The sequence below is a fragment of the Camelus ferus genome, chromosome 12, assembly GCF_009834535.1.
Source record: "Camelus ferus isolate YT-003-E chromosome 12, BCGSAC_Cfer_1.0, whole genome shotgun sequence".
NCBI classification, from domain to species: domain Eukaryota; kingdom Metazoa; phylum Chordata; class Mammalia; order Artiodactyla; family Camelidae; genus Camelus; species Camelus ferus.
The window spans coordinates 27,437,381-27,459,367 of record NC_045707.1 but is presented as its reverse complement, the minus strand read 5'-3'; the positions used below and the strand labels follow the sequence as shown (position 1 = coordinate 27,459,367).

The 21,987-nt window shown below is 37.3% G+C and overlaps 1 protein-coding gene across 6 annotated transcripts in view; it reads left to right on the top strand.

Moving 5' to 3' along the window:
* The window catches only part of TMEM117 (transmembrane protein 117), a 441,432-nt gene that overhangs the window by 91,445 nt on the left and 328,000 nt on the right, over positions 1 to 21,987 (top strand). For all 6 annotated transcript variants that reach the window (XM_032493269.1, XM_006190295.2, XM_032493270.1 and 3 more), the window contains one exon: positions 17,910 to 18,042. In XM_032493269.1, the coding sequence (XP_032349160.1) occupies positions 17,910 to 18,042 (133 nt within the window). The remainder of the gene's footprint in view (positions 1 to 17,909; positions 18,043 to 21,987) is intronic.

Sequence of the window (21,987 nt, the reverse complement as noted above, 5' to 3'; positions counted from 1 at the left end):
ACCACCCCCCAGCCAACTCCATTCCTTACTTCTTTCCTCACTGGACACTCTCTCTTTCGGTGACGTTATTTGCTCTAAAGAACTTACTGATTAGCTCTGGGTTGATGCAGTCCACGTTTAGATCTCTTGGTCCAACATGGCTCATGTTATTTCCATCTCTTTGGGGACCTCTCCATTCTGAGATTTTACAAGAACTCCAGATTCAGTCTCTGATTCCTCGCTGTGATGTGCCCCAACCCCAGCAGTCCACCTCTGCTTCTCTCCGTTTCCTGTTACTGCCGTTACCATGTCCCAGTTTCCTGAGTCTGAAACACTGAAGCCATTCGCTCACCTTTTCCCCTTTATACTCCTCAGGTGATCAGTCACCACATTTTGTAGGTTTTATTCCTTAAATGTCCTTGTACCTCTTCCCCCAACTCCTTTTTTCATTCTTTTTGCCATCATACTACTTCAAACCTGTACTATTTCAGTAACACTTCAAAGTCCATCCTTGACAATGTGGATAGTTTTGTACAAATTTCTAAAGCTCAGCTCAGGAAGTGGGTCTCTGCTTGCAAACCTAATTATTCACTGTGTTCAAAATGAAGCATAGTGCTCAGCCGGATATTTGAAGTCTTCCACAACCTGACCCCAGTTTTCCTTTTTGCTTTCACTCCTGTAACCCTCTTCCTGTATCTTACACTTCATCTACACTCTTGCTTTTTGTTAGTCCTTGATCTATATTTGCTTTCCAAATGTTTTACTCATGTTGTCTTTCACAACTAGACTCTTTGGGTCCAATTGTAATAAACCTGTCCACATTTTCATCTTTTATTATACCTGTATTGATGCTCTCAAAATAATGTGATCTCTCCTCATTTGAACCTGATAGCATTGGTTTTTCTTTTTGTTTTGCTGTTGCACTTTTCTTACTTAGCTTTGTATTATTTGCATTTGTTGGTCGGTCTGTCTATCTATCATCTGTCTTTCTGTCTGTCTGTCTTTCTATCTTCTATCTCTACCTAACTGCCTATCTCTAGCCTAGAACCTTCAAAAATGCAGACACATGATTTTCTTTCTGACTATTTCTCCCCAGCACATCCATGTACCCAAACAAAGTATTCAATAAATATTTGGTGGATGCATGGATGAATAAATGTGTTTTTCTCAGCTTCTATCACTTTTTTTTTTACATGTAGTTTCTTATATTTAAAATTATTGTTTGGTGGAGAAAGAAAAAGGTTTGGAATCTGATAGCGCTAGATTTAGATCCCAGATATCTGACTTACTAGTTACTGTGATCTTGAATAAATTATGTAATCCCTCTGCACCTTTACTTTCTCACCTATGAATTGAGGACAGTCGTACCTAATGCTGTGACATTTGAATGAGACACTATGTGAAAGACCTTGGCAAAGAGGAAGAGACAGTCAAAGTTGTATGTTTTCCACTCTCTTTCTTGCATTCTTTCTTCCTTTTTTCCCTGTTATCATGTATTAAGTAACAGCTCAATTGTTATTTAATGATGTTTTGTTATTTACTTTTTGTTACGATGTGTCTCCTCTTCCCAACTGAACGTCAAGCTCCTTGAGGGAAGGAACAGTTTTCATATTCGTAACAGCAGTTAAGATTAGGCTCTACACGGAGAGTCGCTCAGCAAATAGTCATTGAATAAATGAGTTTCACCTCTTTACTCAGTTAATACTTTGTCCATTCAGTGACTTTCTTATACGGGCAGCATCTCCATCTTTTCCTCTGTTTGGCCCCTTTCCTCTTGTTACTCACACATCTCCCAGATGCCCGCTCTTACGCTCTTAAGGTGACCTTTCTTCCTGGACTCAGCTGTGCATAGTCCTGAATCTTTCTTTCTCCCGATTGCCGACACTATAGCACCTCTTGTCAGCAGGACCAAGGAAAAGCACAACGAGGAGTCTTTTCCTTGGATTTAACGCTGAGGCAAATATATCCCACGTACTTTGGTTTCTCTCAGCACTTGCCTAGTCTTTCCTTTTCTTTGGTGTTAGAAGGCAGTATGCATGCAATGGAGTCCCTTAATAGGAAGGATAATACATTTAGAGATTGGAGTAGTAACTTAGTTGTCTGTAAAGGCTGGTTATAAATCTAATTGTTTCTAATTTTTTGTGTGAACTTAATTTTTAAGGATGGACGTAATTAGAAAACGAGACATCTCAATAATTTTTTTTTTCCCTGATAGTGATGGAAAACAGAGAATGCTACTGGATCTGAAATTAACTTGCAGGCCAGTCTAGCCTTACTTGTGCTTTTGGTTTAATTATACTTAGTCTGTGTGTTTTTGTAAAGCAGAGGCATTACAGTAAGGTATTGAATTTGGTGAATTATGTCACTGTGACATCATAATATTATGTTTCACTTGGTCTGAAAATCACCTTTGCTTTGAGGTTTTCTTGGTCAAGCCATGCTAGTTTGTTAACCTTACCTTTGCCTAAATTCTTTGAATCTCTTTATTGTAACTTCAAACAACTTAGGTAATTTACCTAAGTATAAAAATTGGAATTCATGAAAATGCTGGTTAGCTTTTGGGTAGTTGTATTTTGTCTTTTTGTAGAGTATTTGGTGATTCTAATCACTGACATTTTTAATTCCTTTAGGAGACTCAAGAAAAAGCACCCTTCTTCTCCGCCCAAGTTCTAAATAAATTAAGATGTAAGACAGAAATAAATATTGTGATGACCAAAATCTTACCTCCATTCTGGAAGACTGTGTCCTGGAGAATGTGGCTTGTATCTGTAAGGGGATTTCTTACTACTCAACTGGTGAATTAAGTAGGTTTCCCAGTCCCAGACAATCCTGCACTGACACACCTCCCCTGGAGAAGCAGAGCAGAATTTGGGGCGCTCTCCAGGAGAAACTGGGTCTCTACAGAAAAGGTGCTAAGCCATACATGCTAATTTTCTTCTTCCAGAATGGTCAATCAGATAAATCACTCCCCTCCTGGAAGTGGAGAGAGGCTAGAAGTGACGTAGCTGGTGGAGAGTTCTCTACCTGGAAGGAAGCAATCTGGACTAGGGAATAGACATTCCGCCTAACAATAGTGATCATTTTGTAATAATCTGGTGGTTAGAAAAAGTTGGTATGAACAGTTATAATAGATTTATCTTGACGTATTTAATACAAGGAATAGCCAAGATTTCAGGTAATACTTTGCATTTAATAGCTATCTGAAAATGATTTTTTTCACATATTTAATGTGTAAATGAGGGTGGCATCCGGTCACACGTTGGCAATTTCACAAATGATTCCCAATGTGCTCCTGCAATAGGTGTCACTGTTTTATCTTATGTCTTAATGATAAACCACAGTAGCATCTAGCCTGTTACAGTATCAATATTTGTCACCACCAACACATTGTAAGCTATTACTTTCCCTGGGCACTGATAAATAACTATTTCTAAGACTGTACAAGAGACTAATTCAAATGAGAGTCTATTTGGAAAGATTTTCCTCCTGATCTCTGAAGCTGCTGGTTTGCACACTTGATTAAATAAAAACTTAAACAATTTTCTGTCATAATTTCAAGTTGGTGTACTATAAAAATAGTCCAATCCATTTTGTGTAGTCATGTAACTGCATTGAGGGCAGATAGCTTTGAATTGAAAGTATGAAGAAATATACCAGTATTCTAACCACAGAATTTTCGTGCCCTCACGTACAGAAAAATTAGTGTCAGGAACATTGAACAGTGATTAAGTCATAGAGAGAAATCGTTGTGATATCCAGGATGGGAAAGCAATTTGCACTATATAAATATTGAACATGAAATTATAGCCATCAAAGCTTAGGATGATGGCTTCATAAGTAACTCTTTAATAAAATACTTGAAACACAGCCTTGAAGGCCATAACTCTATAAAAGTGTCTGTTATATAAGAACCAAGTAAAATAGTGGCTTCTGTCAGAGTAAGATTTCAAGCAAAAATGGTACTGTGGATTCTAATGGATTGTATATGTTTGTCTCTTTCCTGTAAACACAGTTTGTTTGTTGGGTATCCAAAGTGTGGTGTAGTTCCTTATTTATTTTGCTTATTTATTCTTTTTATATCTGAGATAAATTTTAAATCTCAGTAGATTAAAATTTGGAAGCAATATTGCCTGCCTGCTCAAAGATGAAAAAATCCTAACATTTAAATTATAATGTATTATTACTCATTCAGTTTACATAGACACTGATCATCTAACGTAACTCTTATATTTATTATTTTATTGGTAATATATGCATCAAAATTCTGACTAAAAGGATATAAAATATGGAAAGAAATATGACACATTATGTGAATTATAGTAGAGAGCAAAAGAAATTCATAGTAGTGACATTTCCTACACAAAGGTTGCCCTTTGAAATTACTCAGTTCTTTCAAGGCCTTCAGGTTGTGAAGGTTATTTCCACAAGGGTTCCTTTGCTCTGTCATCATAATGTCAAGCACTTTATTAAGGTAAAGCAAGCATTTACACTATGAATATTGCAGTTTTATTTTCTACTTTGTGATCTCAAGTCTTTCCTCATAAAATCATATATCGTGTTAGATTTTGTTATCTTCATGCTTCAAATCGTCATATGGTTCCTATCAGCTTTCAGAATAATCTCAGGGCCTAGAGTTATTTATTGCTGTGTAATGAATTATCCCAAAATTCAGAGGCTTAGAACAATAATAAGTGTTCGTGATCTCACACAGGTTCTCTGAGTGAGGAATTTGGGAGCAGCTTGCCTGGCTCTGCCTTGGGATGGCTCATGAGGTTGCTGTGAATATATCAGCTAGGGCTACAGGCATGCGAAGGCTTGACTGGGAAGTTCTCTTCCACGATGGCTCTCTCAAGTGGGCGGCACGTTGGTCCTGGCTGTTGGCTGGAGCCCTCAGTTCCTCACTACGTGGATTTTTTCACCGGGCAACTTGATTGTCCCCAAGACATGACATCTGATTTGCTCCAGAGTGAGCAATTGAAGAGAGAGACCTAGGTGGAAACTGCAGTGTCTTTCAAAACTGGTCTTGGAAGCCACTCATTGTCACTTCAGCCATATATTATTGATCACACAAGCCAGTCATAGTTCAGTATGGGAAGATTCTACACAGAGGGTGACTAGCAAGACTTGAGACTCAGGAGGAGCTATCTTAGAGTTTGGTGGTCACAATTTACAAATGTTTGTTTTGGTTAAAAGTATTGGTGTAGAAGGTCATATTTATATGCATAACCCAATTTCGACTATTTGCAACTTCAACTTTCTGGCCTTCTTTAAAATCTCAAACACTTGTTTCTTGTAGCCCCTGGGGGCATGTCACAAGCGCTGATGACGTTCTATTCTGTTCTGGTACCTTCTGTTGATGCCTGCTGCCTGGGGGTGGGGTGGGGGTTGGCTGAGGCTGGTGCCCCACCATTGCTGTGGCTTTCTGTCTTAACCTACTCAGTTTGAGACCCACGCCTATGCTCAGGTTTCCCAGTTGTCCCCACATCGTAAGCTGTCACGCCGCTAAAACAAAGACGAACTCCACGAATTCCTTCCTATTTTAAATTTCCACCCGGAAGTGGAAAAAATGTCCCTACTTGCACCTCTGAATTATATACTTTATTCCTGAGTACCCATGTCTCAGAGGGCTCAGACCTGGATCCATGGGCTGAGCTTCTCCGTAGTATGTACCATCTTGCTTTAGAAGCAATGTTGTCTTGCCTATTTCATTTGATACTCAGCTAGAATATCTCAAGAAAATAAATTATTGAAATATTTAGAAAACTTTCCTTCGATTCATTGGATGTGTCTGAATCCCAATTTTAGGTTCCAACCAGCCGTTTGTCACAATATGCACAACATGGCTCATATTAAACATGTGAATCCTTGATACTTTCAGTAGCTCCATGAATAATATTTGTGGAAAAAATATTGAACTTAGATTGTTACCCTGTGTGCTCATTAAATGCATGTTTAGAAAAATCCAGTATCTTTACGATTTGGCTCCATGTGTCTTGGAATTATTCATTGCAAACATCTGTCAAGAAACTTTTAGTACTTTAATGGAGTAATTCAATTCAACATTGGCAGTGTGAAATTCTTACCTAACTCAGGAGAAGCACCCAGGGAGCTTTAGTTCTCAAACTCCAGCTGGCATATCCCTCCCACATATGGATAACTGATTGTTCCTACATTTAACGTAAAGTACCATGTAACTGTAGATTCAACACTGCTTCCCTCTTCCCGTCAGACTGCTTCTCCTAAACTCCTATCATATAGAAGTTCAGGAACGTAGGACTTAAGTTCTGAGTTTTTTCCGAAGCCATGTAATATAGTCTGAGAAGGAAATAACAACATCTGAATTTCAGATTTAAATTAATATTAGCCATCCTAGTCAATATTTACTCTTTCAAATAAATATAATGACTTACAAAATCTTAGAGGAGAAGAGTTTTTGAAAGATTGAAGTTTTTAAATTTTTACTTGAATAGTTGAAAGAACTCCTTTATCAAACTGTCTGGGCAGAATATTTTAGAATATTCAAATTTTATGTTTCTTTAATCAGTTTTTGGAAAGTTAAATATTTTTCAGGGAATTTGCCCATTGTTTAACCCTGTTGTGTTTGGAGCTATGTACCTGTTTCATTTCATTTCTTTCTTTTTTTTTTTTTTTTTTTTACTGTCTTCTTTTTTCCTTCATCAATCTAGTAAGAGATTTATCTGTTTAATGAAACTTAAATTTTTTTGGCTTTGTTGATCCTTTGTACTTTATTTTTACCTTCAATTTAATTACTACTTGCTCTTATTTTTAATATCACCTTACAAGTTTATTTTATTCTTTTCCTTACTTTATGTTGGATATTTAGTTTATAGATGTTCAGGCTTTCTTTTGTAATATAAGCTATTGATAACTAAATTTTCCATTTTGTAATGCTTTTTTTTTTTTTGCATTCTACACATTTGATATGGAATATTTTGAAAGTTATTAAAATTCTAAAGATTTCTTCATTTCCATTAGAATTTTTCTTTTATGCATGAATTATTTTGAAATATGTTTTAAAATTTCTGACTGTGAGATAGAAAAATTAGTAACTTTTTGTTATTAATTGGTAATTGATTGTTTTGTGTTTGGAAATGTGCTCTGTGTGGTACCTGATCTTTGAATTTTGCTGAGATTTCTTTCATAACATAATACATGGTCAATTTTTAAAGTTTTCAGTACATGGTAGAAGAGAATGTGTATTCTCTAATTGCTGTATGCAGGGTTCAATATAAGTCAATTAAATCAGGTTTTAATTTTCTTATTCAAATATTCTATTTCTTTGTTAATTTATTTTTATCTTGCTATCAATAAATAACAAAGGGATGTTAAAATCTCACAGCACGGTAGTGACTTTCTTAATTCCTCCCTCTAGTTCTGTCAGGTTTTGTTTTATATATTTTGAATCTGTCTTATTTGATACCCACAACTTTAAGGTCATTTTATTTACCAGGAGAATCTAATATGTGTCATTATGTAATTATCCTGTTTATTCCTTATATTAGTTTTTCACTTAAAATCTATTTTATCTAGAATTCATACCCATTCTAGCTTTCTTTTGGCTAGTTTTGTCTGATATATAATTTTACACCCTATTACTTCCAACCTTTCTGAATTTTACGCATGTCTCTTGCAAACACATCTTTGATTTTATTTTTCTGTCAGTTTTCTATCTTCTAGCTAATAATTATTGTACTGTGTAAGACCAATGTATTACATTTGTATTGTGATTTAAATTCTCCCACCTTTTTTTGGTGTTTTCTATTACACAGCTTTTCCTTATTTTTCTTCTTTCTTTCCTTTTTTTTGGGAAGTGGGCATGCAGGCAGTTGAATTTTGTTCATTTGTTTATTTATTTCACTTTTCTGTCCCTCCTCTGTCCCTCTGTTTGGTTTATAAGTTATGCTTTCAATACCTAATCTTTTAGTGGCTACCCTTGAAATTTTACTATTTCAGGTAAAATTTAAAACCCTAACAACTTGACAACTAATCAGTGTCTTAGTCACCTCCTGAATGATCAAAATTCTTAGAACATTTGAACTAAGATCACACTTTTCTAACTTACTGGGACTGTTGCTGAGCACTCTGGTTCTTTTTTTAACACCATAAAATCGACACTAATATTTGTATTATTTTTTTACAACGTTTGTTTAGATTTGATACATGTTGATCAGTTTCTTTTCTCTTTCTTGTCTCAGATATTTTCTCTGAGGCCATTTCTGGAGTCAGGTTCATTCTCCTTGAAGTGCAACCCGGAGAAGTCTTTTGAATGAAGGTGTATAGAAGATTGACTCTCTCAATGTTTATTTTTCCTTCAGTTTTTAAATCCCTGTGACAGTTGTCTTCTAATTGGAATTTCTAGTCCATTTGTACTTCTGTAATTACCAACATAGCATGTATAAATATCATTTTGCTACATACTAGCTTTTGATTTGCCTTTTCTTTTCCAAGTTCTTTTTTCCCTCCTCTTTGCTTTCTTCGGATAAATCAAATGTTTTTGTATATTATTTTTTCCCACTCTATTTCTACTGAGACTGCCTCAACTTATAGGCCACAGTTTTCCATATGGTCCCTGAAAATCAGCAAATCTCCCAAAAGGAAAAATCTGCAATTAATGAGAGCTCATCTAAATGCATTTTTCTTTTCTGGCCCTTCAAGTCCTGGCTGCCTTGTTTGCTCTTTGGTGCCTTCAAACAGCCGCCTTTGCTATGATGGTGACTTTTGCTAGGTCTACGATGCTAGGTTGACAGTTGTTTCCTCTTAGCACTTTGAAGCACTGTTTTGAAGCACCCATTGTTACTGGTAGGAAGTCTTCTATCAGTATGGCTGTTGTCACTTTCGAGTAATCTGCCTTTATTGTCTGATTTTAAGATCTTCTCTTTTCACATAAGTGAGCCCTCCAGTTACTCCAGTTTGCCTCTTGGAGAGAATTTCCTGGCTTCAATGCAGGAAGCAGGAGACAAGGAAGAACTTGAGGGTCTCCTTGAGTTGAAGAGGCAGAGTTGGGTATGAGGGGAGGCCAAGACAGCTAGGTTTCACAGGCAGAGGACAGAGGACAGAGGAGCACAGAGGAGTAACTCCAGAGATTTTCAGATCTCTCTTGAGTCTTCCGTTGAGTGATGATCAGCACATGCTTGTGAGGAAACCACTCAAGGTGGGGAAGGGCCCACTGAGAACATGCAGGGGTAAAATCCTTGGGGCTTACACAGGGCCAGGAATAGTTTGGGTCCCCACCAGTTGGAGAGGCAAAATCTTGCAATTTATGGTGCATCAAGTAGAGTACTCAGAAGGATGGTAGTGGGACAAAATTAGCCCTGGATTGAAGGCTTCTTTGTTGCCACCTAACAAAGCCTGTAAGCAAGACTCAAAAGGATCAAACTATTTACAAGTAACTTAAATGCATCTGAGAACAAAAGTCAAAAGTACTTATAGGAATGCAAAAACATCCAGCATCCAAGAAGGTAGAAATTCATAATGTCTGGAATCTAATAAAAAGTTATCAGGCATGCAAAGATGTGGGAACATATGACCTATGATGAGAAAAAAAATCAATAGAACAAAGCCAGAAGTGACTCTATTGATATAGTTAGTAGACAGATGTATCAAAATTATTACTATGATTCATATATTTAAGAAGGTAGAGTGATGCTAACATGTGTTAAGCTGAGACATAGCAGATTCTAAATACTTTATATTTGCTAATTCCAATACCCAAAATCTTTGTATGGTCTAAATACTTTATTTGCTGTTTCTGTCAGCTCTCACTCACGGTACCGTTTCTTTTCGTGTTTGGTGAATTTTAATTTTGAACTCTTGCTTTTAGTTTTTTATGCTTTTAAAATACTTTAAGAATTTTTTTATACTTTAAAAATTTTTTATACTTCTTGTTTCCTGCTCCCTTTGCAATATGTGAAAATGTGCATTTGTCATGTTTTCACAGTTATGTTTATATTTACATTTATATCACATTATATTTATTGTACATAATGCTGGCCAGGCACATAGTAGGTGCTAATTAAACAAATGCATAAATGAAATTTTTAGTGTGAAAATATTACCAACGAAATGAAGCGTTTTCTGTATGAGCTACTATCATAAAGATCAAAATCTGTTTTTGCCTTTGAGTATGCCTTGTAACTTTTTCTTGGTGGTCAGACACAATGTACCAGGTAGAAGGAACTGCTGTAAACAGGCCTTTAGTAATACGGTGGGGGGGTGGGGTGGGGGGAGGGGAAGCATCCTGCAGTCCTGTGAGCAGGGCTCAGGTGTTTAGTGAGCCTGCGCCTCTGGACCGTGGACGTCACAAGTGCTTCTGAGTTGCCCCACTGCCCCCTTAGGTGGGAGAGGGTGACTAGAGAGGGCTGGATTTCTTTTCCTCTGGGTCAGTTAGGTCTGGACCAAACCTCGACCACTTAGCGTCTCTTGAGGGCAGTCCTGCTAAGAATAGAGTGTTCTGGCGCACTTTAAAATCAGCACCCCCTCCACCCCAGCAGGGTGGTGCAGAGCTCAGTGGTAGGGCATGTTCTTAGCATTAACCAAAAAAAAAAAAAAAAAAAAAAAAAAAAAGAAAAGAAAAAAAAAAACCCTCCCTTCTAACCCACCCCCATCTCGGGCTGGGGTTCTCTGGGGTTTTTAGTTTTCAGTCTTGCATGCACTGAGCCTTCAGCAATTTGTTAATTACAGTTTAAGTTTGCCTTTCAAAGAAGGTTTTTTTTTTTGCGGGGTTTGGGGGCTAGTTTCTGTTGCTGTCAGCTGGGCCTCCCTGTATTTCCCTGCCTGTCTCTCTAATCTTGGGGTCAAGGTCTTAGAAAAGTTACTGATTTTTTTTTCAGTTTGTTCAGCCTTTTGCTTGTTGAGTGGTGACTTCTAAGCTCCTTATATGTGGAACTGGGAACCTGTGAATGAATTTGTAATATCTTTATCCAGAAAATGGGATTGATAGAGAAAAAAAAGCTTGCAAGTACAAGGAACTAGTCAAAGAGTTAGAGGACTTGTGGAAAGCTGAGAATGAAAACCAAGTTCAGGACAGATGGAGTCAAAGAGGGTCTTGACTACATGGATGCAGACACTAGGAATACTGGAGATGTGGGTGACATGGCAGATTTTTGGCCCCTGGCCTGGTTTTGCCCTCCCAGTATTTATGGTTGTGGGGGGGGCCAGTCCCCCCTGTTCCTCACTCCACCTGCCCAGCTTGTGGAGCTCCTGCCCAAGCCTTGAAACCACGGATCAGCCTTCAGGGGATTAGTCCTTAACCTTCCTGTTTTAGTTAGAGCAATAGAATGCTCGACATTAAATGAAAACCTACTTTAAAAGTGTAAGTGTTGTTGTTTTTCAAAGCTGGTATCAATATAGTGATGGTGATGTAAAAATAATAATAATAATAGTGATATTAATTTATAAGTACAGGGAGCTATACTTTCTATTCCACTGCCCATTTCAAAATACAAAATTATGAGAACAACCTGTATCATTTCCAAAAATATTTTATTTTTTACCTTTGTTGACAGGTTTTGACCTTAAAGATGCTACTTAATATGATTCCACTTAGTACATATCTAGAAAAAGAGAACAAATGGACTTCATCAAAATTATAAAATATAGTAATATTATCTGGTTGTAGAAATTGTGTCCTGCTAAATTTTATCTTGGGCTACAAGCTAAGATGTAATGTTAACTTAATATCCATTTTATTCAATGGCTTCTTTCTCCAGGAATTAATATGGAAATGCCTTTTATTTCCTTTTGGAATTGTTTTTTCCTCTTGAGCAATAATGAACCATTTAAGTCAGTTAATCCTAAGAATGATCTAATGGAAAGAGCTAATTATAATAGTAAAATATAATAGTTGGACTTTCTTAATGAAATGGAAGGTTTATTACTGTTCTTCCTGTGGAGGATAATTTATATCAACATGTGTTTACTTAGTGGATGTATATTTTACTCAAAAGTTGTTGTAATACATACTTTTTTGAAATTGACATTAAACTCTAGATCTGAAAATATTATAATTTTTGCTGGATTTCTAACCATAGTCTTATTTTCTTTTCTTTCTAGAATTGTTCGAAATGCATATTATGTAATACATATTTTTAGTATATGCGATTATAGTTCAGTTCTCCATTTTTGATTCTCTGTTGTACTCAGTGAATCACAAACATTTTCTATGTAAGCACCTGCTTCTAATAAGGGATGATAGCCATCTGTTCAATGTTTTTAAATTCTCTTTGTATACTAAAGTAACAAGATTTGATCTGAATATTAATGGGACCATGCCCTTGGGGTACAAAAGTTTTAGGATTTTATACTTATCATATAAAGCTGTGTTTGTCTAACTAGAGAACATTTTTCTCCCTAATGATATTCTGGTGTGTTTTTTTGGATAATTTTCTTTGTTGGTGTCTCATCCATGGACGAATTGTCTTATTTTAGTTATATTTATTCTATTGCCATTTTTCAATTAGTAAATTTTAAACAAGAAAAATCGTGTTCTTATAAATTTACACAAATCAGTCATGAATTCTTCATATACTTATTTTAGTCTGATTGAAAGTGAAATTCAATTAATTTTCAAGTGCTCTGATCCAATTTCATTCTATAACTTTACTCTCTTATTCTAGATATAAGAAATAAGATGTATTAATTATCAAGGATTCTGATATTTAAAATGTTAAAATATTGACCTGGCCTTTAAAGAACCACCAGCAGTTCAGGAGGGTTCCCTTTTCTCCACACCCTTGCCAACACTTGTTATTTGTTGTCTTTTTGATAATAGCCATTCGGACTGGTGTGAGGTGATAGCTGATTGTGGTCCTGATTTGTGTTTCCCTGATGATTAGTGATGTTGAGGCCAAGGGTGGGGGCGAAGAGTCTCCATTTGCCGGGGTCCAGCTCCCAGGTCAGACCGGCTGTCTGTCCTCTCGATGACCTCCACCAGTAGGTGACTGGGATCCTTCCCAGGTCATTACGTTCCCAGTGAAGGTGAGTGGCTGCTCTGCTGGCCTTATTCCCTTGGGCCTGGCTCGGTCTCCTTACCTGACTTCCAAGACCATGACCCTTGATTCTTTGGCCTTCACTGGCATCTGTGGAATCAAACCCAAATGAGGTTCTGCCATGTTGGAAGCCAAAGTCTTTGTTTTCTCTGGAATCTAGAAGCCCTCGCTCTAGTCCGTCTTGCTTTAACAACTTCCCAGGAGCACCCCCATCTCTCACCTGGAAGCACAAACACTTCCACTTCTTCTCCTTTGAGATTGTTCAGTTGATTTCTGTGTTCAAGGCCTCCTGGTGAAAACCACTCCTTGTGAAGAAAAGGGACCCAGAACTTAGCATAAAAGTCTGACTGTGAGGGAGAAGGAAATGTTCCTTGACATTCTTTTGCTGATGAGAACACAGGAACAAAAAAAGTCAAGAAACCAAATAATTTCTTCTAATTCTCTTACACCTGTCTACCTCCATCTTCCATAATATATATGAGCTCATTGTATATTGGTTTAATATGCCTTTTAGGTCATTATCCTTATTATAAGTTTATGACATCCTAGTGGTTCTAAACCTACTGTATTTCCAGATAAGAGTCTGAGGTTCTAGGCCAGTTGGCTTGATTTTAACCAACATTCATAAAGATTAGTTCCTGTGCCCTCCAGTCCTCCCTTCCAACACATACATAGGCTTGTGTACCATGTTAATGCTTCTGATTGTTTTAAAATTAGTTTTCCAGTTACCTTGGCCATATCAAAGGTGATGGTTCATACAGTCCAAGACAGATTTTATTAGTAACATAAATATATATTCAGATTCACAAATATATCTAAGATTAAGGTAAGTTATTTATCACCTTATCAGAAGGGTACCCCTCTTAGTGATGTTCTTTGCTTCTGTTGATCTATGAAGACTGTTTTCACTCAGTTATCTCCTGAAACTCCTCTAAAGAAACATGTTAAAAAATTCTGAAGTCTGTGACCCATAGGAAAGGTGGCATATTACTTAGTGTCCAAACCAGGATGCTTCAGAATGGAAGGGGACACTATTAATAATTATGCCTGGACAACAGTTGTAAGCCACTACTGTCCCAGGCAAACCAAATGTATGGTCACACTGCACGGCGGAGATAGTGCCTTCTCATGTGACATCGTCAGGTAACTGAGGTTCTTGGTTTGATTAGATGGCACAGGAAGTCAACTGACAGCAGCCCCTGTACATGAGTTTCTAGTATGAGGGTGGACACTCAATGAGTTAACTTTGAAGTAGCTCACGGAAAACATTTTTAATGTGAATTTAATGTGACTTGACTCAACATTTGGGTCACACCAGTTTTGGCCTTAATAAATCGCAGCACCACTTTTATTGTGTGTTTCAAGTGAATTTCAAACCGTGTTAACTTGCCATTTTGTTCTAATGACGCTAATGACTGAAATTAGTGCCAGACAATGAGTTTGGCAATGACAGCGTAAATGGTGCTGTCACATTGCTCGTTTTACTAACTCTGTATTATTTCAGCCATGTACAGTTAATCCACTGTATTTTATTTGCAAAGCACTCTTACGTCACCAGCATTATTATCTGACTTTTAAAGTACATCCATTTAGTGAATTTTTTGACATATGCGTATGTTAAGAAGGAAATTCACATTTTAATTTTTAAGGAATTCTAATTGCTGGTCTTAGCAGGTCTTCAATATCAACTGCCTATTTAAATAAACAGCTCTTGGTTTGAAGCTGAAGGACTTGCAGCAAAGGGAACATTGAACACAGAGAGCCCATGAGTCTAAAATAAGGTCGCATTTTCGTTAAATACCCAAATGATGGTTGACTTCAAACACTTTCCTGCCCTGCTCACAGTTGTATCTCCAGCACCTAGAAACACAGCTGGCATGTAATAAGCACACAGTAAATATTTGTTCAATGAATGAGTAATATTTTTGTAGTTTGCTCTAAGAAATTCGCGGCATGAATTTTTTCTCAAGCACTCTGTGCTTAATATCTATTTATAGTATTCCTGTCAGTGTGTTGTGTGGAGACTTGCAAATCCCTGGCTGTCCATGATTATGATTCAGTTGATCAACAAGTTCTATAAGGCTGTAATTTGCAGTGTTAGCATCGTTTGCTCCAGTAGAACATTTCCCACATTCTTCTTTCAGTTACGTTTTACATTCCCCGTGACTTTCAGATTTGTCCTTTGCTTCCCTGGGGCAAGCCAAGAAACCAGATGATGTAACCAAATCTCCCTTTTTTGATCCATTTAGAGCTTTAGCTAAGGTAATGTTTCTGTTAGTCTGGTTTCCAAATGAAATCTAAGGTCCTGTTTTAATAAAAGGAAGGGACAAGGGAAACTTTAGTAGTTAAATCTTAAGAGATGATTTCTTCCTGTGCTCAGTGATCTACCTGACAGCTACTTCTGTCCCTAGAGAGAGAATTTCCAGATGGAAATATACATATTTTTTCCATAACTTTGACATAGCATCAAAAAAGGGAATGTTTTCTCTAGTGAGGAATTCTGTTGTAAGATTTCAGGCCTACCTGATTTTAGTTGTGGTTCCTAAATGTGCATCTTTCCACTTATCATTCATGATTTAGATACACTTTCTCTTGAGAGAAGCCAGGGTGACCTACATTCATTTTTTCCCTTAATTTCACATTTTTGAAAATCCTCTTCACTGTTCATGGTTCTAATGCTCTTAGATTTCTTCTCTATCATAGATCCAAATATTTATCTGGACTAATTATATTAGTAATTTTTACTTTAGCATTCATCTTATTTTTCTCCTTGAACTATTTGCATTTTAACATTCTTTTTTTCTTATTTTTTAACTGAAGGATAGTTGCCGATCAATATTATTTAAGTTACAGGTGTACAATATAGTGATTCACAATGTTTAAAAGTTATGCTCCATTTACGATTATAAAATGTTGACTATATTCCCTGTGTTGTACAATATATCCTTGTAGCTTATTTCATACCTAATAGTTTGTAACTTTCAATCCCCCACCCCTATGGTTGCCCTCCCTGTTCCCTTTCCCCATTGGTAACTACTAGTTTGTTCTCTATATCTGTGAGTCTTTCTGTTTTGTTTTGTTATATACACTAGTTTGTTTTACTTTTGAGATTCCACATTTAAGTGATATCATACAGTATTTGTCTTTCTCTGTGTGACTTATTCACTAGGCATAGTATCCCCCAAGTCCCTTCATGTAGTTGCAAATGGCACAATTTATTCTTCTTCATGGCTGGGTAGTATTCCTTGTGTATATATATACTACATCTTCTTTATCCATTCCTCTGTTGATGGACACAAGTTGCTTCCATATCTTGGCAATTGTAAATAATGCTGCTATGAACATTGGGGTGCATGAATCGTTTCAAATTACTGTTTTTGTTTTTTCAGATATATGCCCAAGAGTGGAACTGCTGGATCATATGGTAGTTCTATTTTTCTTTTTTTGAGGAACCTCCATACTGTTTTCCATAGAGGCTGCACCAATTCACATCCCCAGCAACGGTGCACGAGGGTTTCCTTTTCTCCACATCCTTGCCAGCATTTGTTATTTGTGTTCTTTTGTATGATAGCCATTCTGACAGGTGTGAAGTGGTATCTCATTGTGGTTTGGATTTGCATTTCCCTGATGATTAGCAATGTTGAGCATCTTTCCATGTGCCTGTTGGCCATCTGCAGGTCCTCTTTAAAAAAAAAAAATCTGTTCTTCTACCCATTTTTAAAATCTGTTTTTTTTTTTTTTTGATGTTGAGTTATGTGAACTGTTTATGTATTTTGGATATTAACCCCGTATCAGTTACATCATTTGCAAATATTTTCCCCTATTCAGTAGGTTGTCTTTTCATTTTTGTTGACAGTTTTCTTTGCTGTGCCAAAGCTTTTAAGTCTGATGTAGTTTCATTTGTTTATTTCCACTTTTCCTTCCTTTGCTTTAGGAGACAGATCAAAAAAATTATTGCTATAGTACATGTCAAAGTGTGTTCTGTTTATGTTTTCCTCTAGGAGTTTTATGGTTTCTGGTCTTACATTTTGGTCTTTAATCCATTTTGAATTTATTTTTGTTTACGGTGTTACAGAATGCTCTAACTTCATTCTTTCACGTGTAGCTGTCCAGTTTTCCTAGCACCACCTATTTTAGAGACTGTCTTTTTCTCCACTGTCTATTCTTGCTTCCTTGGTCCATATTGACCATTCTTTCTAATTTTAGCAGTTATCTTTGTAACTGGAATTTGAGGCATCAGAGTAGAAATTATGTTTTGCTAGGAGCCACACCAATTCCGTAACACAAGTGCACGCCACTAGGCCCCACACCCGCCCCACACACACCTGTGCACATGTCTGTGTGTGAGTGTGGATTTAGCTAAGAGTAAAAAGTCTAAGCCATCTGTCTCTTATGACAGAGACTTTATTTTTACTGCTCATTTTTTTGTACCTTCAACAATTGGATCTTCTTCTAAGTGAGGTCTGCCTTGGTTTTATCATCTGATCAGTATTGACAAAGATCTATGGAAACAGAAGGGAATTATATGGAATTTACGCAACGTCTTTACCATTTGCCTTCCTTAAGTGGTTTCAGTCTGGATGAACCAAAAACAATATTTTTAAAAAATAAAAAAAATAGCAAGTAATAGAGTTGGAATTAGTCTCATTTTCATGCCAGCATCATGAGTGATCTCCAGATACTAGATTTTCACGTTAGTATCATTTGTTCTGGGATGATGGTACGGGGATTGTCTTGGACTTTGTCATTTATTTACCCAAAAGAGCAAAAAGGACATTAGGTAGTGATTTCACCCACCAGACAAGTCCTAGGGCAGAGGCTTCAGAATATGTGTGAGATGATAGAGATTCACTCAAATAAAGCAAAAATGTGTGAATTTTGAATTACAATGTACACTGATTTCCAATAATATTTATATTGCAGGTCAGTTGCTCCGGTTGAAAATGTTTCGGGAGGATCATGGGTCATGGATGACAATGTTCTTCAGCACAATTCTCTTCCTCTTCATATTTTCTCACATATACAACACGATTCTTCTAATGGATGGGAGCATGGGGTAGGTTATCTTTCCCCTTTCTACTGTGGTGAGTGTTATATTTGAAACTCGTAAGAATTCAAAAATTTTTGAGTTTGTAATAGCCTAAATCTTCATTACAGGTATTCTACCCCGATAAGGATAATCTGTGCATTTTTCTTTACTTAAGACATTTAGAGTCTTTGCTCCAAGAAGTTTATAGCATTTTACAATATTTGTATTGTGTTTCTTATTCTTCAGGCCTTTTCTGTGCGGCGGTTTGAGAGCAGGCAGTTTATTTCTTTATAGTGACAGAGAGTTTGAGAATCAGGGAATCTTATCGACTTGTTTATATTCACACAGTCAGTAGAGCTGTGCTGAGATGAAGGGCTCCAGGTTTGCAATCCCGTTGCTCTACAGTGCATGGCTCGATAAAAAGTACTTGATACTAAGGGTGTTTTTTTTTTTTTTTTTTTAAATCTCTTGGCAGTTCCAACAGAGAGACCTTTGTTGTAAATGGGCCATTTTAAAAGTGGGCCACCCTGTGTTAAGTCCAGGGTTGTAATCTATACTTACCAAATCGCTAGTCAGATCACCATGGCATGAAGATGTGCTAAGAAGTAGACGGTAGATTTAAAAAAAAAAAAATGTCTCCAGTTCTTGGTTTGCTCTTTGTTAAGTTTTAAGGGCAGCATATAAGGAGGTTGGCTGAACTTACACCGCTGAGAATTAGGTTAGTGACAATAATAAGCCACTTTAGATATTTGCTGTGCACTGAAGTAGTTCCTAAGGAAGGCTTTGATCTGTCCTCCCCAGCAGATTGGAAAGCTAGCTAATATCCTGTTCTTCTAAATTTCACCTGGGCAAGACTGTCAGCCGGAGCTATAATGCAGTTGTTTTAATGTTATGTATAGATTTTAGCCACCACTGTTCAGTGCTGAGAGGGATAGCTCAATTAAAATTTTATTGTTTTTTTCCCCACCATTAAAGGAGATGACTAGTAAAGGAAAAGCAGATATTTCACAAGGTTTATACTGTAGTTCATACCAACAAGTGGTGAATTCAAGAATGTGATTGTAGATCGAATGTTTATGCTTTAGGAAGTTATTAAAATGCTTTGTCTGTCATTATTCTTGGGCTTTGAATGATGCCATTCATACCGGGTCTTTTTTTTTTTTTTTTCCTTTTATTGTCTATTTAATATCCATAACATCTGGAATGATGACTTCTCATTCCTGGTACTGGTTATGTGTGTCTTTGCACGTCATTTTGGGATTCGTATGGCTAGACTTTTACCAATTTTATTGATCTTCTTCAAGAACCAGATTTTGGTTTCTCTGACTTTCTCAGCAGTTACTTATGTTCTGTTTTATTGATTGCTGCTCATATCATTTCTTTCATTCTGATTATTTGGGGCTTTATTTGCTCTTCTTTTTCTAGTTTCTGAGGCCGGGTCTATTTTTAAATGGTGGAAGTTACAGATTCTAACTCACGGTGAGTCAGAACGACCTCAGCTTTAGAGCAGTGCAATATAACAGAACGGGTAATGGTGCTCTTGAAATCACCTAATCTCTCTGAACTTAAAATCTGTCTGAGAGGAACTGTGCATGCTCAGCACTGGGACCAGAAGGGGAAAGGATTCATGTATAACTTTCTCTTGTTTAAGCTGCTGCTGGAAATGAAACATTAAATAGTACATGTATATAAAACATATCCTTTGCTGAGAGGCTGACTTTTTCTCTAGTTCTATTTTTTCTAACATAAACCCAATGAGCTCTGTGCTAACCAGAACTACTTATTCTAAGGAAAGAAGCGTACTTAAGAATAAGAAATTAAATGCAATACTAGTATCCCTGGCACGTTGTAAAACACTCAGTAGCCAATAATCAAACCAACCCTAATGAGAACTAACAGTTACTGACCACATGGTACCAGCCATGAATTGTCTCAGCTCAGCCTCACAGTGACCCTCTGTAGTAGGTATTTTTATTATCTCCATTTTTCAGATCGAGAAAGGGAGGACCACAGAGGTTTCATCACTTGTCCGAGGTTACATTATAATTAAATCTCTATTTTAAACAACAGTGGAGAAGGAGTTGAGCTATTTAGGTGGTGAATTCTAATAATACAGCCTGCGCTTAGGCTCACACAGATTTGATGGATGGTCACTTCTGTTGCTCATTCACCATATGCGGCGTATCAGCCTTTCTTTGTATTTTTTTTCATTCAAGCTGAATTTGAAAATTGAAAGAAGTAGGAGGTACGTGCAGGCAATAAGAGAAGGGTTAGTCTAGAATTTATGCCTATCTAGCTTAGGTAAAACTGAAGGTGATTCTCTTATTCTCAGACTAAGTATGGTATTCCGTATTCTTACGTAACTCTTGAACTCTTCGCCAATATGCCTCATCTTTGTTGAAAAGGATGTTTTCTCGAGAGGACATCTTTAATGTGCCACTCTTTACAAATTCAAAGCAAGAGACAAAGGGTTGAGTTCTACAGATTAAAAAATTAAACTGCCATTTATAAAAGATGCATTAGCTACTGACAGGCATATGCAGAATAGATAAACAAGATTATACTGCATAGCACAGGGAAATATACACAAGATCTTGTGGTAGCTCACAGCGAAAAAAATGTGACAATGAATATATGGATGTTCATGTATAACTGAAGAATTGTGCTCTACACTGGAATTTGACACAACATTGTAAAATGACTATAACTCAATAAAAACATGTTAAAAAAAAAGATGCATTAGTGACGATTATGACACATGCCGTTTGAACTAGTGAGCACTTTGATGTCAGAATGTAAACCTGGAGGAAAATCAGTTCTTAGACCAACTGTGGATACCAGCTGTGCTTCTGGCGTGCTCCAGGAGACACCACGTTATTGGAGGCAGTGCCCCATCCTGTTCAGGGCAGGGAATGGTGGAGCCAGAGGGTGCAGAAAGGACGGTAGGCGCACGGATATCACCACTGACCGGTTTTGATACCAGGTGATTGCTGGTGGTCGAGGGGAATTCAGGGTTCTTTACACTGAGTCTGATTTGCGCTGGGGATTTAAACCTATGCTGGTCTGTGGATTTTTCCAGAAATATTGGTCTACAAACATTCCAAAAAGGGCTTCCAGGATTTTCTATGGTGCCTGAGCTTGTGTTCATGTATTTTAGAACTCCTTCCTGGGACAGAAGCCTTTAGGTCTACAAAGAGTAGATTTAGGGTTTCAGAGAGGAAAAAAGGAATTCCCCTAGACTGATTTTTTTTTTTTTTTATCCCTTTTCCCCCTCAATTTTAGGACTGGTTGTAAATTTAGGCTAAGCCAGGGTCCCTTGGTCCCTGTCATAAAGATCAAAATCCCTAGGTTTATGTGACCAGAACCTCAATCGTTTTAGCCAGAGCTGACCTGCCTGCTCCTGGAGTTCCCATTACGGTGAGTTCCCTGAAGTAGGCACGGGCTTTTAGGGCGTAAGCCATCTGTGGGCGGCCAGGCTGAGAGGCGGTGAGACGGAGAGGGAAAGTAGGGCGTTAGAGATGGGCTAGAAGGACCAAGGCTCAGACAACCTACGTTTCCCACACCGAGGAGAAGTCTCCTCTCGCCTTTGATTCTCCTTCCACCCCCCACACCTAATGCCACTGAAGGAATCTCTGCTGTCATAGCTTCTTTATTCTCTAAGTCACCACGATGAAACTAAATTCATCTTCCATAAGTGTTTGAAGATGTAGGTGAGGGTTCTGCTGCAGAGAAGGCTCTCATCCTGGCCAGAGTTCCACATCTAGACATGTTATGAGCAACTTCCTTTCTACAAGGTGGCAGCCCAGGTACCCTGAAACCTCCCCTCCTATAAAAGTCTTTAGAAATGCTGAAAAATATAATGCAGCCTCTTTTTTCCCCCTCATTTAATTTTATTTGCATATTTTTATTTTTTAGATGCAGTGATGATTGATTGAAATACAGTTGACATACAATATGATGTCAGTTTCAGGT